General features: G+C 39.6%; 1 protein-coding gene across 5 annotated transcripts in view; it reads left to right on the plus strand.

The window, feature by feature from the left end:
* TRPC6 (transient receptor potential cation channel subfamily C member 6) overlaps positions 1-17,167 on the plus strand; it is a 93,389-nt gene that overhangs the window by 21,924 nt on the left and 54,298 nt on the right. Inside the window, exon 1 of one of the 5 annotated variants that reach the window (XM_030475694.1) lies at positions 12,206-12,262. The exons of the other annotated variants lie outside the window; for them this stretch is intronic. Within the exon in view, the coding sequence (XP_030331554.1) occupies positions 12,258-12,262 (5 nt within the window). The 5' untranslated portion in view covers positions 12,206-12,257. Of the gene's footprint in view, positions 1-12,205; positions 12,263-17,167 lie in introns of those variants that run through there. 5 annotated transcript variants of the gene reach the window in all.

Below are 17,167 nucleotides of genomic sequence, written 5' to 3' on the forward strand. Positions count from 1 at the left end.
CTGAGGTCCCTTCCAACCTGGTGTTCTGTGATTCTATGATACCTTAAGTGAGACACAGATAAATACTATGGTGATAATGGGGCATTTATGCATGTCATCATAACTGGGAAAAGATCAGTAGTTTTGTAACAGCTTACACCACCTGGAGATCACCCTTAGTTATGGCATGGTTTGGGGGAAGGGAGCGGTGTTTGGACAAATTTTATATGGATGGAAAACACTGAGAAACATTTTACTTGAACACCAAATTATTATGAACTTTAAAAAGCCATTTTTGTCATAATGAAAAGCCCTCCAAATAATAAAATTGTTTTAAAATTTTGAAGTTTAGTCTTTCTGATTATGAATGTTCATTTTGAAACATCACTTTTAGAATGAGGAACTTATTTTAAGGGCAATTGTACCTCCTGTGAAAATAAATGCCTTTGATTATTTGTATCTGATACTGGATTTAGGAGATTTTTGATTTTGAGACTTAAAAATGAATTTGCTAAAGTGAGCTTCAAGGTTTGATAAAGTTGCCAGTGTATGATCATGGCAGTAATTTTTTATGTGCATTCTGTCAGATTTTATCCTGAATCTGAAAATTAGAAGTACTAGTATGTCAGCAATTCAGTACTCAGCTATATTTCTTCAGTTACAAGTGTAATAACTTCAAGGAAAGCTAATGGTGACCTTCAAGTGTGAACAACACTGAAGCATTCTTTATTTTGAAGTTACATCTCAAGATATATAGTACACTTGCAAGCTGTGCATTTTCATTAATGATTTCTATACTGTGAGTTGATCTAATTTTGATTTTGGGGGTTTCAGCTCAGGGCAAATGGATACTCTTGACATTCTTATCCTAGGGCAAGTTTAGTGAGACTATTATTATCTATGTTTTCTTTTTTCTAAAATGTACAAAAAATTCTTGTTTAGGGCCTGAAGGCATCATCTCAATTGACACAATAATTAGAAATGGAATAATAATTAAATGGAATAATAATTAGATGGTGTGTGAAAGTATCTTTCCACATTTGGCGTTTGTTTAAAGTTTGCAATGTTTACTGCACATTGCACAGAAACTGGGGCAACTTTCAATTAAAATAGGTCCTACTTCTCATTCACAAGGCTGATTCTGATCCTTCTGCTTACGTTGGGAAGACCCAGACCCAACATATGCCCAGATTAATACTTGGGAAATGGTTTGTTTGTTCCCGTCTTAAGATGTCAGGTGCAAGATTTCTAAATAAGCTTCTTGGAAAGCATCGGAAATACAATTGATGGTTCGGGGACTTTGGGATTGGAAGAGGCAGAGACCCCACAGAGGTCAGTGGCCTGTTTGGCCAGTGCCTGGGAGAAGCCTGAGAGTTGGGTCAAGGTATGAATGTCATACACAGTGCATGAAACTTGACAAATGTGCAACAGTTGTCAAATAACTTGACTCTAAACAAAGGTGAAAGACAGCCAAGTGTATCTGGTAATGGTAATTACATCGTTTGGTGAACTACTCAAAGATGCTGAAGTGCTATGTTGAGGATTCCCAAAAAATTCTTGGAAGAGTGACACATACTCAGGTGAAAATATCAAGAGAGCTATAATGGTTTAAATGGTAATACAGTAATAATTAGCACAGCTAAATTGTTATAAAACCAGTCATGGCTATCTTCAAAGAGCACTGCTCTAATGCGAACTTTCAGCATCACTGGACATGACTTTTGTCATCACTTTCCTTAAAAAAAAAATAGGCTTGCACTGTGTTGTACATAATATACTTGATCATTGATATAATTAATTAGATCACTCGAGTTACCCAAAGGTCTCTTCATAATCAATAGAGAGAAATAGTCATCTTTACTGCACTGTTTACATCAACCTGAATGTACAACTCTAAGATGTCTACAGTAGTGCAAAATCGGTGAGGTGTACCCCAGGGATTTCTGGTTCTGCCAGTTAGGTGTGAGTGTGTGGCCAAGCTCATGTGCCCCTTTCCACGTTGTGTTCCTAAGGGTATGTTATTTGAATAACTGCATAGAAATGCAGAGCACAGCATATCTCCATGGTGGCGTAACACTCAAATGTATATGAATTGTGTTTAAATTAATCTTTCAGGCAAATTAAATGGAATATCTGAACTTCTGTAGATTTCTTCCTGCTTCACAATAGAAAGGCTATTTTCATATGAGTACTGAAATGTCAAAGGGTCATGTAGAGCACCCAAATCAGAAGCTTTTTCATCTTGGAACAAGTAGAACATGACCTATGAGAGGCTCAGCTCTGCCATTTTTTACTCCATTGTGTCAGTTAAGAGGAGACATATTGAGCAATGTCTGTTCCAAAATGAACTCTTCATAGCCTTTTTTTGACTATATTTTTGCATTTTGATTGTGAATCTCTGCTAATTTAGTCTTTTCTCTTTTTAAATACTACTAATTGTGATAGGATCCCTTTGTCCCTGTATTATCTTTTTTTAAAATAAAAGGTCAGTGAAGACTGATGCCAGCAGTACATTAACTGCTTTGGGATTCTTAGATGCATCCACTGTAGCTCCCCTTGTGGTGAAGCACTGGACCAAGACTTGTCCTGGTTCCTTGCTTCCTATTAATGTGTTCTTGGAATAATCTCTGACTATTCTTCAGGCACCTTCAAGCTGTTTGAATTTCATTTCCTGCCTCTATGCTTTCTGCTTCTATATTCTCTTTCTGTCGTTTTATTATTTCTTAGGAAGCTGCCACTTTTGTTTCCAGTATTTTCCTCATGTATCCAAAAAGGCGCATGGTTTGGTCAAGATCAGCTGTTAACTTTTTTATCTTTCATGACAGAAAAACATGCATTTCCCTTTCAGAGATTTTTCAAGATTTATTTACTGTTTCTTGAAATATATCCTACTGTAATCCACTATTTTTTTTTTATTTGCCATTATACTTCCTTCTTGTATTAAAACTATTTCCCTTTCCATTTATTTATGAGGTTCTCATTTTCCTGACTCAAGCAATTCGCTCTGAAATGCATAAAATTAATTTCCTGTTGCTCTTCAACTGTTTTGTAAACAAAAATGAGATAGTTGATTGAAATGAATTTATGAAATATGATCAATAAAAAGTAAGCTACATTTAATTCAGAAGCTCAGAAGAATTATAAGACAGTCTCTGAAAATGAAAGTTCATGTTGGTGGAGTTGATTAAAAACATGTTATAAAAGGAATAGGGTAATATTACAGTCATTTTTTCCAAGGGTAACAGAAGCTTTCAGTTTCTAAAGGCAATCTTTCTTTTGCCATTTCAGTTTTTAATAGACCTATCAAATGGGGGTAATATTTCATGACTGGTGAATGGTAGATGTACTAACCCTGTTTTAAGAACAGTACACCAAGTTCTAGAAAAAAAAGTGAAGGAAAGAATAATTAGACAAAATGAAATAAAATGCATTGCAGGCTAGTGACTAGGAAGAAGAAGAGTTAATTTATGAGAACTCAGTAAAGCATTTCATATAATGTAGGAAATTATTTGTGAAGTTGGAAAAGATTGTTGTAATTGAAGAAATTGGTTTAGTGGAAGGCAATAGTGTTGAGTTCTGGTTTCCAAATCTTTAACTTTTACAGTTTTTTCTTGATGTAACTCCTTGCTTAGTCCAAAGGAATAGTTATTCCTTTCCTCTTTGAAGCATTACCTGCCTGAGTGGAAGCATTTCCAGATTGAGCATAAACAACACAGTTCCTTCAGTCTTTTCTGAAGAGCTTTTTTTCTTGACTTCTAACAATTTATTGCCACATGTTTGCTGGTGATGATTGGGTCCCTATTCAATTATTTGCAAATCTCTTAGATTCAGGTCTCTCCTGGAAAGCTGCTTTCTTTCCACTTGTCCTCCAGCTTGTTGCATTGAGTTTAATCCATCCCAGGCATAGGATTTACAATTGCCTTTGTTGATTTTACAGACACAATGGTGAAAAATGAAGGCTATGATGTTGAAGGCTATGATGTTCCATTCGGCCCATTTCTCTAGGCTACCCTCTGAATAGCAGCCCTACCCTCCAATGTATCAAACATTCCCACCATCTTGCTAAAGGTGAGCTCTGTCTCATCATCCATGTCACGCATTAAACACTATTTGCAGTAGGATCATTCCTGGAAGATGCAGTGTTAACCAGCTGCAGTTGGACTTTATACTGCTTATCACTACCTTTTGAGTCCAAACAGCCTGGCATTTTTCTGCTCATGTTATCATGTTCCTCTCCGAACCATATCCTGCCAGTTTGGCTATCCCACCATGGGATCATTTGAAGGCCTTGCTAAAATCAAGGCAAGTGGCAGCCTTTGGTCTATGGCAGTGCAATGCAGTCTCGGAAGACAATCAATCAAGTTGGTCATGTATAATTTACCCTTTAGTAAATTGATGATGGCTGTTCCCAGCCACCTTGTTATCCTTCATGTCCTGGCAATGTCTTCAGTGAGTATTTGCCACATAGCCTTCCTGAAGAAGTGAGACTGGGCTGATTTGCCTACAGTTCTGCAAATCCTATTTGTGGGGAAGCCCTGCTTTGAAAATAGATGCGACATTTGCCCTTGTCTGCTCATCAAGAATCAGGAGCCTTTCCTGATAGCCAAAACCTTTCAAACATAGTAGAAGGCAATCTTGCAATGGTATTGACAAGCTTCCTCAATAGCTTTGAATGTGGCTGATGAGATTTATTGCAGTTACGTATATCCAATTGGCCCAACTTAATCTTCTTTAAAGGTGGATGATGCTTCAGTCTCCAGAATCTGGTAGTTGGCTTGGGGATCTGAGGGTTAATGACTGAGATGAAGAAAACAGTGAGTACCTCAAACTTACTCATGCCACTAGGTTCACTGCCCCGTTAATGAATGAGCCCATGTTCTCTTTAGCCTTCCTTTTTCACTGTTGTATCTGTAAAAGATTTCTGGTTGTTTTTCACATCCTTTGCTATTTTTTTACCTGAACTTTGGTTTACCTAACTCCATCCCTGTGTGGTTAGGCAATATCTTTGTATTGCACTCAAATAGCTTGCTCCTTCTTCCACTATCTCTATGCTGCCTTTTTGTACCTGTAATCAACCAGGACTTTTTGTTCATTCATGGTGGCCTTGTACCATGATTTTTTGACTTGTTTGGTACAGCACAAAGGACTGTCTTCATGCTTTGAAGAGGGTGACCTGAAGATCAACAAGTTCTCCTTAACTTACTTGCCCTCCTACAGGATGCTACCAAGCAGGTCTCTGAGCTCACATTTGCTCTCCTGATGTCTAAGGCTCTAATTCTACTCTTTGTCTTGCTGCCTTCTTTCAGGGTTTGAACTGCACAACCCCACAGTCAACAGCAGACAAGGCTGTTGTTGACTTTCATATCTTTAACCAGTTCTTTATTTGCGAGTGACAAGTTGAAAAGTTCTCTGGTGTGCTTTTTGCCTAAGTCATCCAGTCTCCCAAACAATTCTCTTCACAGTTTGGGAATTAAGAGTGTTGCTGGAACTGTTCCCAGTTATTGGTTTTCATGCAGCCACTCTGTTTTCAACAGTAAGAGAGTTTACTGGAACTGAGCACTGTGGTTGTAGTTGTGGGCTACTAGATAGCAACTGACCTTAGTGACCTGAAACATTCATTTTTACTGGTGCAGATGTAGCTGAGGGTTAGTCTCACAGCCTGCCATGCAAGCAGTTGACTAAAATTGTGAAATTTGCTGTACCAGCTAGTGCCAATGAAAAGAACACATATCTTTGTCCTGTGAAATCAGACTTTCTTTAGGTCAGTCCTGCCCTAGAAAGGTTGTAAAGAGAGAGTTTGTTGCTGGTGAAAGACAAATGGTCTGTCTGGTCTCTCCATACCTCTGTTACTATACTCGTTTTCCTTGCTCCTAAAGTTTTCCATTGGACTTAAGTTTGCTCCATGCTGATTCTGAAAGGAAAGCTTGAAGGAGTAGCTGATACTTTTACTCTTTCTAAACTGGTCTGTGCACACTTCAAAAGCCCTGCATCTAAAACACGCCCTGGAAGCTTCCAGGATCACAGTGTCTGTTCTCCACCTCCATCTTCCCACACTCCCCCTGTCTCCATTTGGTTTTATAGGAAAGAAACTTTAATATGCAGGTTGGGAGGGAACCACAATAGCCACAATGTAAACATTGAAAAAAATAATCTCTGACAATAAACTGAAAGGGAATGTGTTTATATTTGTGCAATAGAAGTGTAAGCGTGTTCTTGAATCCTTCTAATAAAATCAAAATATGTCATGGTAAAAAAAAGAGAAATTGGCCTGAGGAACACCTATGAATTTATTATATGATAGTGTTTCATGGAAAAGTTATTCACAGTGTTCTAGGAATTTATGATTTTTTCCCCCCCCACTGTTCACAGTATCTCCAGTGGATGTTTTACATCCATGAACTCCTCTATTTGGTACTTCTTAAACAGTACCCTCTATATGGTGCTTTGTAAGTTTGTTGAAACTGCTTGGGAAGATCTTGCATTTGTAGTGCTGAAGTTTAAATCTGTTAATTGATGAAGTTCTGCAGTGATGGGCACCTCATTCTGGATGGAGGTATCTTACTCTGCCATGGCTTCTACCGCACTGGAGCTCATGAGCCAGGACCCATCAAAGCTGGCTCCTGTGGAATGACTGTCTTGGCACCAGCCAGCACTGCCAGAGAGACAGTAGCTAGGTACTGCGTGCTTTGTATGTATCTACTGGCCCATGTTTGCTCCAGTGCTGGAGTGAATCATTTCTCATGTATCGTAGAATCATAGAATTGTAGAATCGTAGAACAGTAAGGGTTGGAAAGGACCTTAAGATCATCTAGTTCCAACCCCCCTGCCGTGGGCAGGGACACCTTGCACTAAACCATGTGGCCCAAGACTCTGTCCAACCTGGCCTTGAACACCTCCAGGGATGTAGCATCCACAACTTCCCTGGGCAACCCATTCCAGTGCCTCACCACCCTCACTGTAAAGAACTTCCTTCTTATATCTAATCTAAACTTCCCCTGTTTAAGTTTGAACCCATTACCCCTTGCCCTACCACTACAGTCCCTAAGGAAGAGTCCCTCCCCAGCATCCTTGTAGGCCCCCTTCAGATACTGGAAGGCTGCTGTGAGGTCTCCACGCAGCCTTCTCTTCTCCAAGCTGAACAGCCCCAACTCTCTCAGCCTGTCTTCATACGGGAGGTGCTCCAGCCCTCTTATCATCCTCGTGGCCCTCCTCTGGACTTGCTCCAACCGCTCCATGTCCTTTTTCTGTTGAGGACACAGAACTGTACGCACTACTTCAAGTGAGGTCTTTCGAGAGCAGAGGGGCAGGATCACCTCCTTTGACCTGCTGGTCACGCTTCTTTTGATGCAGCCCAGGATACAGTTGGCTTTCTGGGCTGTGAGCTCACACTGCCGGCTCATGTTAAGCTTCTCATCAACCAACACCCCCAAGTCCTTCTCGGCAGGGCTGCTCTGAATCTCTTCTCCGCCCAACCTGTAGCAATGCCTGGGATTGCCCCGACCCAGGTGTAGGACCTTGCACTTGGCTTGGTTAAACTTCATAAGGTTGGCATCAGCCCACCTCACAAGCGTGTCAAGGTCCCTCTGAATGGCATCCCTTCCCTCCAGCGTATCAACCGAACCACACAGCTTGGTGTCATCGGCAAACTTGCTGAGGGCGCACTCAATCCCGCTGTCCATGTTGCCGACAAAGATGTTGAACAGGACAGGTCTCCACACTGATCCCTGAGGGACACCACTCGTTACAGTTTTCCAACTGGACATCGAGCCATTTACCACAACTCTTTGCGTGCGGCCATCGAGCCAGTTTTTTATCCACCGAGTGGTCCATCTATCAAATTGATGTCTCTCCAATTTAGAGACAAGGATGTCATGTGGGACAGTGTCGAATGCTTTGCACAAATCCAGGTAGATGACGTCAACTGCTCTGCCTCTGTCCATCAGTTCCATGGCTCCATCATAGAAGGCCACCAAATTGGTCAGGCAGGATTTCCCCTGTCAGCCATGTTGGCTGTCACCAACCACCTCATTGTTTTTCATGTGCCTCAGAATGCTTTCCAGGAGAATCTGCTCCAAGATTTTGCCAGGCACAGAGGTGAGACTGACTGGTCTGTAGTTCCCCGGGTCTTCCACCTTCCCTTTCTTGAAAATGGGGGTTATACTACCCTTCTTCCAGTCATCAAGAACTTCACCTGACTGCCATGATTTTTCAACTATGATGGACAGTGGCTTAGCAACTTCATTCGCCAGCTCCCTCAGGACCCGCGGATGGATTTCATCAGGTCCCATGGACTTGTGCACGTTCAGGTTCTTAAGATGATCTCGAACCTGATCCTCTCCTACAGTGGGCCTAAGGTCTTCATCCCAGAGTGCTGGATCATTGCAGAAGTCCTGTGGACTCTGTAACTTCTGTTTCTTGCCAGCATGGTAGCTCTAGGCTGGCTTTGTGCAGTGCAATCTATGTGTCTCTGCAGTACAATCCCACTGTGCAGATTGTCACAGTTTTTTCATTATCTTCATATTCCCAAAGTGCTGCTAATGGGAGGTTGACTGTGTTAACTATGTAGAAGTACTGGTTTGCAGAAAATGAAAATTCTTCTGTGCAAAGGATCATGGAATGAGATTTCCTCAAGATTTAAGTAGCCTGAAAACAGACTGAAAGAAGTATCATCTACAGGTCAAGATACATGTGAGGTTCATAAATGTTTCTCTTTGTGCTCTGTAAAAGTTTCTTAGGAAAATTTTTGCTTCTTAAACACAGATTATCTTCTTACTGTTGTGCGTGGTATGGACATTCCCCTTGTTAAAAGCAGGTAAACCAGAAAATATTCTGAAAAAGGATGTCAAGACAGGTCGTAGCTAAAGTATGCATATAGTGACAGAAACAAGTCTCGTCAGTCTAGATTTTAGTTGATCCTGGAAGACAGAAAAACTTGGTGGATGAATAATGGGGAGTCTTGAAAAGTCCCTCATGTTCTATCACTGCTCTATTACATCCAACATAAGAAGACACCTAATGCCCCCTTTCAAACCTCACAGAAGAGATTTTCTAACGCTTTATGAAATACTACAATCCCACTTGAGAAGTTTTCTTTAATTTCCTACTGCAGTTTTCAAAAGTTGGTTGACTTTTTTTATAGTTTACAATTTCATAAGCATTTGTGATTGGCTATCCAAGGACTCTAGTTTCAGCACATAAGTATAAAGAACTTCAAGCAGAAAGTTGTTCAAAATTCATCTTTTCAAATAAACAACGTCTTTTATATGAGTACCTCCAATGTTTCATGGTAACCTAAGAACAAGCAACACTGCAATAAAGTGTGAGAATGAGGCAATGATAAAGTTAAGAATCTTTTCCTCCTCAAGCGAATTCACATCTGAAAAGTGAAGGCAGGTTTCTTGAACCTTTCTCCAAACCATTCCCTGAGGATTACATAGCACCGCTGAGATTTTGTGGTGGCGGAATACAAGGACTTATACTTCTGTATAATCAATTCAAATCCACTCTGCTATTAACAATGTGGGAAAGATCCTTGACTAACTAAAAATACGATACTTCTTGGAACTTCAAGAATCTAGCTTCTAAATTATTTGTAGCCTCTTGCTCTGTATTCATAAGAAATTACTTGGCATTCCCATTTTAGTTTCGCAGGTACTATCAACATATATGCACATAATGCTTTTGGCTGTCCAGAAAATATTTCCTATGCATAGTATAGATGGCTTACAGTTCCCACAGAGAGCCTCTGCGTGGATACATATACAGACACAGGTGCCAGCTTGGCCTGAACTTGCTCTTAGCTTGTAAATGCCATTGGTATGGTGCAGCTTTTGAGTTACGAGCTCCTCCTGAAGGCATTGAACTTTGGGTTAGCTGTGGTTACTCAGCTTTGCAGTTGATGGAGGTTCACATCAGGCCAGCTTAGAAAGTCAGGAGAATGAATACTCACCTGCAGGAAAAGATTATACAAATGCCAGAGTCTCACTTTTGATGTCCAGTAATGTTTGTGTCCAGGAACTTCAATGTGGCTGTTTCTACTACATGACATAAAAAGAGAATCTCCAGTGACTACTGGTGTATGATCTATTTTTCTACCACTACCTTAACTATAATTAAGCCACTGAACTGTCACTTACCAATAACATTGATTACAATCTTTTTCTTCCACCAAAACATTAATTTCCTTGCAATTTTATTTTGATTTCACATTTAATAACATTTTCAAAGCCTTTGTTTCTTCTTACTGCTCTATTTTCCACGCAGCTTAGTGCTTACCTTCATGAACAGGTGAAAGATTGCAAATTACCTACATAGCAGGATTGAAAATACCCAAAGGATCCCAACAGTTTTGGTGAAATTGCTGTGCCATTCTTTTTGGGTGGATTTTCCTCACTTTGTTTCATTTTCTAGAAAATATCTTAACATATCATGTAACAATTATAGTCTTAGAGCGATCATTGTTGGTTGAAGTTTAAGGTTCATTAGATTGTTTTAATTTTTCATTCTTCAAACTCTCTCCATTTACAGAATCTACAAGTTTCACATAGCCATTAGAGCAGATCCCTCCCTTCTTTTATTAGGATACAGCTATCTTTTAATTTTAAAATAATATTTACATTTTTACATTGCAAACAATATGTCCAGAAGAAAAACCAGATGGCTGTTTTTTTTTCTAATAGGTGTAAATCTGAGTTGATTAAAAAGGAATTAAGGAAGACTGGGAAAAAAAGGCAGTGTGTTTTCTTGTAGAAAGGAATTTTTGCTTTAGGAAAATCATCCATTCCTCTCAAATCCATCAATAACTGCATGGCATTCTTTCCTCCTCTTTATTTTGTTTCATTGCTTGTCCTTGGAAATATATGAGGGACAGGGAATCTTGCCATTCAGCTAGCCATGTTTCCTGGAATATGCAAGGTTTATTATTTGTTTTGGAAACACAGGAGCTTTATTAGGGTTATTCTTGGGCATCTGCTCTCTCCAAATTTTATTTTTTTTTCAGGACCAAATGTGCCTTTTTCAACTTTTTGCGAGTACCCAGGAGTTTCACAAAACACCTGCAAACAGCATCGGTCAGTACTAAGAATTGAAATGAAATTTGTATTTTTGTCTTCCTCATAAACTTGTTGGGCACAAAGGTACTGATTTTCTCTTATGTGTCTGAACAGCATCTCACACAATGGGTTTCTGCTTAGTGACTGGAGTCCTTAGGCTATGTCTGTACTAATAAATGAATAAATGGCAGAGAGCGTTCCTAGGCAGCGGAACTCAGTTGTCTGTAAAGCTAAATTGTTAGCATGGTTCCTGGTATGTTTTTGCACTAAGTCAGCTAGCACTCCCAAATATTCCCACGCACTGCTCAGGAGTTAGCCCAGGCCATAGCAAATTCTCATTAGGTAGTCTGAATGCTGCCACCCTGTTTTGGTAACTAACTGAGCTTAATAAAGGGTCATGGGCTGTTCAGTGCCAGTTCACTTCAGTGGCCCCAGCACACTTCACTTTTTAGTGCAGATACAGTCTTAGAGCTTTTCCCAGTTCCCAGATGTGTGTCCCACTGATACCCTAGCTTTACATCAGAACAAGACCCGAGAACTCATTATTTCCTTCAGATTTTCCTCCCATGTCTTGAGGCTTCCAAAGAAAAAAATGAGTCTGCTGGCTGGAAAATGGCCATAGCATGCTCCAGACAGGTCCATGGCCTGGTCAGGGCCAGGGCTGGGATGAAGGAGCACACAGCAGAAAACACCTGCCATTCTGTAACTCTGTGACCTTACATAACGTGTCCCATTCTGAGCAATAAAACAATTATTTCAATTCTTGTTTCCTTCATTAAAAGGGAGGAGTCTATATCTTATGGGGAAATAACTTGTATTGCAGGAAGCCTGTCATTGTCTTCAGGACCGAATGTACCAGAAGCAGCTCATTACCCTTCCCTGTGATCCGACAGCTCACTGCGCCTGGCATATGAGAGCAAGAAGTGTGAATGAACCACAAGTTGACAAGTTGAGAGCAAGAGAAATGAATGAGCCTCATCCTCTCTATCTGGGATCCCATCTGTGAAAATTTATATCTTAATTATAGGGTTAAAGTCACATGCACACCTCTACCAAAAATGTGATAGGCACAGTTTTTCCAAGTTTACACAGATTGACTTATGTTTTACATAGTGCAGCAAAGCAGAATACATTTGTCTTTGAAGAGTTGTAACTCTTGACATTGCCAAGTCAAACAGTGATATCCCAGCCTCATTAAAGTGGGCAGCAAAGCTTCTGTTGTCTTCGATGGAGTAAGAGTTTTATTCCTGTTGGATTTTGGGGTTTTTTGGTAGGGTGTTTTGGGTTTTTGTTAACATTGATGTTCCCATACAGTGTGGTAACTAAAGATGGCTGCTTATTTTAGCAATGATTCATCTCTTCCAAATAGATAGTATTACTTCATCTCATCGCAGGACTTTTCAGACCCTTTTTGACCATTAAAGGTCCAGACCAGTTCCCACACAAGTCAGTAATACTTGGATCAGATCCAAAGAGATGTTTGGCTTTGTCTAGCTTATGCTGACATGGTACAAATGCAACTGCCCGGGAAATTTTCACAGCATTATTTGACCTTTTGCAAGAGCTTAGCATGAATATCAGAAAACTGTGTTTTGAGAGGGCATTGGTTCTTGTGTAAACCTCTCGTATCCATGCTTTAATAATTTTTGATATGACTTCAAGCGTAATTCTCTGCATTCTGCTTTATAGATAGAGGGGCTCAGTTTGAAAAGATAATATGTTTCAGGTTCCAGGGGCAATGTTCTTACAGTCAGAATGAATTAAGGATGTTGGCAAGGTAAGGTTTGTGGATAGGTGTGGTACCTTTCTTGGACCAAGTAGTGCAGACCTGAGTCAGGTTATGAAAAAGTCTTACTCTTCTCAGATAACTAGTGAAGTATATACAGGTATCTACATCTCAACCAGGCATGCTTAGCTCATTTTATAATCAGTGGTGATAAACAGGCATTTCTGATGCGCAGTTCGATTTAGACGTTTACTTGGGGTGGTGAATCATGCTGGGGAAGGGCTTATTTCTGTCCATCAGCAGTGTTGGAGGTTTGGGGTGCCGAGCTCAGTTGCAGATGTCTGCATTGTGTGCATCTATATTTAGTCAAATCAATCCCATCTGATTGTGTCACACATAATGGATATGATTAGACATTGTCTCATTTTCCAAGTCAGTTCTGTTGTCAACATGAGTATACTCCATTGCAAGCTATCAGATTGTTTTCTACAGTGCTGAATGACTAATGCTTAATTTTTTTTAAGAAAACTACACCATACTGACATACATTATGTTTCTTACTAGTGGGTTTCTTGTGGAGCTTAAGTCAGAAAGATCTAGTGTAATAATGTAGACTATGCACAACAGGAGAGAGCATGCTTGACAGAAGAGCTCCCTCCAGATCTCATTAGGAGTAGAAATGTGAATGAGTCATAGTCCTGAGTCCTTTTAGGGAGTATTTGGAAGTGCCTGCGGCATTCTGCTCAGATGTGTGGAACAGAGATTTCCTATGGCCTAAAAAATGTGTGTATGGTAGTTTTAGCAAGGATCCTATAATGCCCTCTAATGAACAGCTTGACAAGAGAATATCAGAGAAGTTGAAGCAGAGAGGTGCTTGTGGGGTTGCCCTTGTGTTGCATTGGCAGGTGCTCACATATGAATGCACCTACACAACCAGTTTTTACTCTCTGAAGTTAGACAATACTAAGGACACCTACAAAATAATAAAAATAGAAGTATGTAATTAAAGGAAATTCAGATCTGGAAAGGGAATTATATCTCCCCTGCTCCGACTCATCCTGGTGCATCGCAGGTCCTGGGTAAATGCCACTGCAGGAGATCTTGGCCAGGCAGGTCGTCCCAGCAGGAGATGTCATGCATAGGGCAGGTGGTGTGAATTTTGTCCCTTTATGAGCTGAGCCACAACATGAACTGCTTGCTTTGGAAACTGAGATGATAAAACATTATCATGAGAGAACATTCTGTGAAACCTCTCGAAGCCTACGATCATGATCATAGGAGGCCTGTATTTTTATACATTCTTGCCATAAAATGGATCAAGGTGGGGCATATATAGAGAACCCAGTGACAGCTGTGATAGTTGATGGGTAGTTTTGATTACCAGTTTGTCATCTTTCAAAAAATGTTTTTGTGACAGATGGTGCTCATAGAGGCATAGATCAAGATCCCTCTAAGTTCTTCTAAGTCTTCCTGGGTGTCTGTGAGGCAGCTAGCAAAGTAAGAATTAGAAGGCTTTAGATGCTACATTAGTAAATAATAATAACAGCAAAACCTTTGTCATAGAACGAGTGGGTATTATTTAGTTATGTGTAGTATTTTCAAAGAACTTCTGTCACGTCATTGAATTCAGTGCACCTGAAATGGATGTGTGTTTTTTTTGGGCATAGTGTCAAAAGGCGTTTCGGTGTACACAATCATAACCAGATACGGGATATGCAAAGAGCTGTGGCTGCCCATCACAAAAGCAATTTCAGAAGCTCAGGAAATAGAACATAAACAGTGATATTTCACAAAACACAGGACATTTATTAGTTCTTTACCAAGCGTTTAGGGCATACTTTAATCCTAGCAAAACAGGCTATTTGGGAACATTATTTAGCTTCTGATAGTGTTCAATATAAAACCACCCTAGACATAGTAATGCCTACTGCCACATAAATGTAAGAGGTTGCATTTTACTCCAGATTTATTTTATGATATTTATTATTCAGTTTCTAATAATTTTGCTTTTTTAAACCCTGAGGAAAAGCATACTGTTGCTTAGTGATCTGGTAACACAATGATAGTGTTTCCAGAAGCAAAAGCAGACAGAAATTGATTGTTACATCACAGGGCTGTTAACACCAAGTATGAGATGCTAACACAAGACTTATTTTTCTTTTTAAGGCCCAAAAATGGCAATTTGGCAACTAGCTTGTGACCCTGAAGATCAGGATCAAAGTGTGTCCTTTTCATGCTGAGCAAAGTACTTAAGACACTGGCAACTTTGCACGGATAGGCCTGCAGGGAATCCCACGTTAATATTCAGGTTTTGCTCCATGCCTGCAGTCACTGAAACCTTTCATTTCCTTAGTAGTGAACTTCAGGACAGAAAAAGAAGTTCCCCTAGAAAACAAGGTGCTTCATCCATTAAGTTCCTTTGGTGCTATCCCAAACCAGTGGGAAGTTTTTCCTTTGTTGTCTGGTTTTGGATTTGAGTTGCTGTTTTGAGTTGCTGTTTGCTGTTTCTCACAGTCCATTTATCCACAACGGTTCCTACGTACAAACTTGTGCATCGTGTCTGCTGGGGAGTAGCATTTCAGAGATGCATATCATCAGATCCATAAATCTTTCACTGTTCTGGAGAAGCACACTTAGACCACCTCACTAGTTACTGTGCTTATGGGAATGGAGAATACAAAAGATGATTTTATTTTTCTCTGTGTCTCTGTAGCTGTCTGGTGCTACAGTGTGAAGGTTCCCTGCTCTCTGAATATGCAGAGGTGACAAGTTTGAACTGGGTACTTTCACTGGCATGGAAATCCCATTAAATATTTTGTAGGGCACAAGAATTCTTCAAGTAAAGCAAGGAACATCATAGAGTTTGAACAGAGTAGACTAGCATGTTTTTCTTCTTTTTTTCTTCTTTTTCTTTCGTTGTGGAAAACAGTTGATTTAATGATGCAAAAGGAGAAGGGGGACATGCAGCCAGAAAAGGCCTGACAGTGCAGTGTCCTGGAGTGTGTATGATCCAAATTCAGGCCATCTCTGACACCCATGGATTTTAGTTTTGCAAAGAAACATCCAAGATCATACACTGCTTCAGGAAACTGAATCTGTATTCTTGAGTAATTTCCTGACCTGAGGTCCTGGTTGGTTGTTAACTTCTTCTTGAATTTTCTCATGCTCTCTCCTATTTAAAGAACATTTTTCCCCTTTGGATCATCTGACTGCCATCTTGTCATTTTTTAAGTGCCTTAAATAATCCAGGTGCCAGCATGAGAAGTATGTTTATGAGTCAGATTTCTTACATTATTTTCCTTCTTGTCATCAGGCTTCCTGATACAGCTGTGGAATGATAACACAACTGTTTTAGGTCATTTAGCCAATTTTTCATGGGGCAGTCCAGCAAGTCCTACTCAGAAGACTAAGACTTCATTCAGTTTTTACTTTTTCTCTAAGAAAAAAATCTCCAGTGAAGACTGATACTGTTGATGATGTTTCAATTATGTTGTTTGATATTAGATATTATTTATTTTGATTACTTATTTCCAATTTAACTAACTTAAATTTTTTTTCCTTCCCTGCTTTATCTTAGTGTTTGCTTCTCATTTTTTGTTAGTTGAAATTAGTAAAAAACTTGAAAAACCATACCTTGGAGGCAGCAGAAGTGAAAGGAAATACGTGGTCTCTGCCTTAGGATTGTTTTTCTTCTCTAATCAATTTGCAGTAAGTTTAGCATCTTTTCAGCAAGTTCATTATTGCTATTCTAAAGCTGTCATGATTCTTCCAGCGATTGCAGTAAACAGTAGTTTCAACAGAGGCACGGTATACATGAAAAGTTAAGCAAAGGAACACTGAAGAGTTAGACCATGATAAATAGACTGTTACGGTTGATGATGCAGACAAATGGAATGTAACATATGAAACTTACTTTCTCCCTGCTATGGCAATGGAAGACATTGATTTTCTTGGAAAAGATGAGGCTGACACAGCATATAAGCGTACTTTTGCTATTACTGGCCTGTATATAAAAATGGAACAAACTAAAAAGAAATACAATAAATTCTATTAAAATTTCTGGCCTGATTTTCTAAAGGTTTTTAAGACTCATTGTTAGAGACCACTGTATAAACAGATGAATAGAGAATGGGAAGAAATAGTACAACTTGTATATGAAGACCTAAGAACAAGGTCCCTACGTTTTGCGTCTGTAATTCTGGGCAATTACATACAAAACATAAGGAACATAGTAATCTGTTTGTATCTGTCCTTCCTGCCATTTCTACTTTATTTCATCATTTCCTTTTATTCAGTCTTGAATTTATTTTTAATTTGTTCTTAGTTCTCTATGTAAACTTTCTCATAATGGATAGTAGAAATCTATGCTCTTCTGCATGTTTCTTCTCAGACTTTCTTGTAATGCCTGTCT

This window comes from Strigops habroptila, chromosome 2 (genome assembly GCF_004027225.2).
Source record: "Strigops habroptila isolate Jane chromosome 2, bStrHab1.2.pri, whole genome shotgun sequence".
NCBI lineage: Eukaryota > Metazoa > Chordata > Aves > Psittaciformes > Psittacidae > Strigops > Strigops habroptila.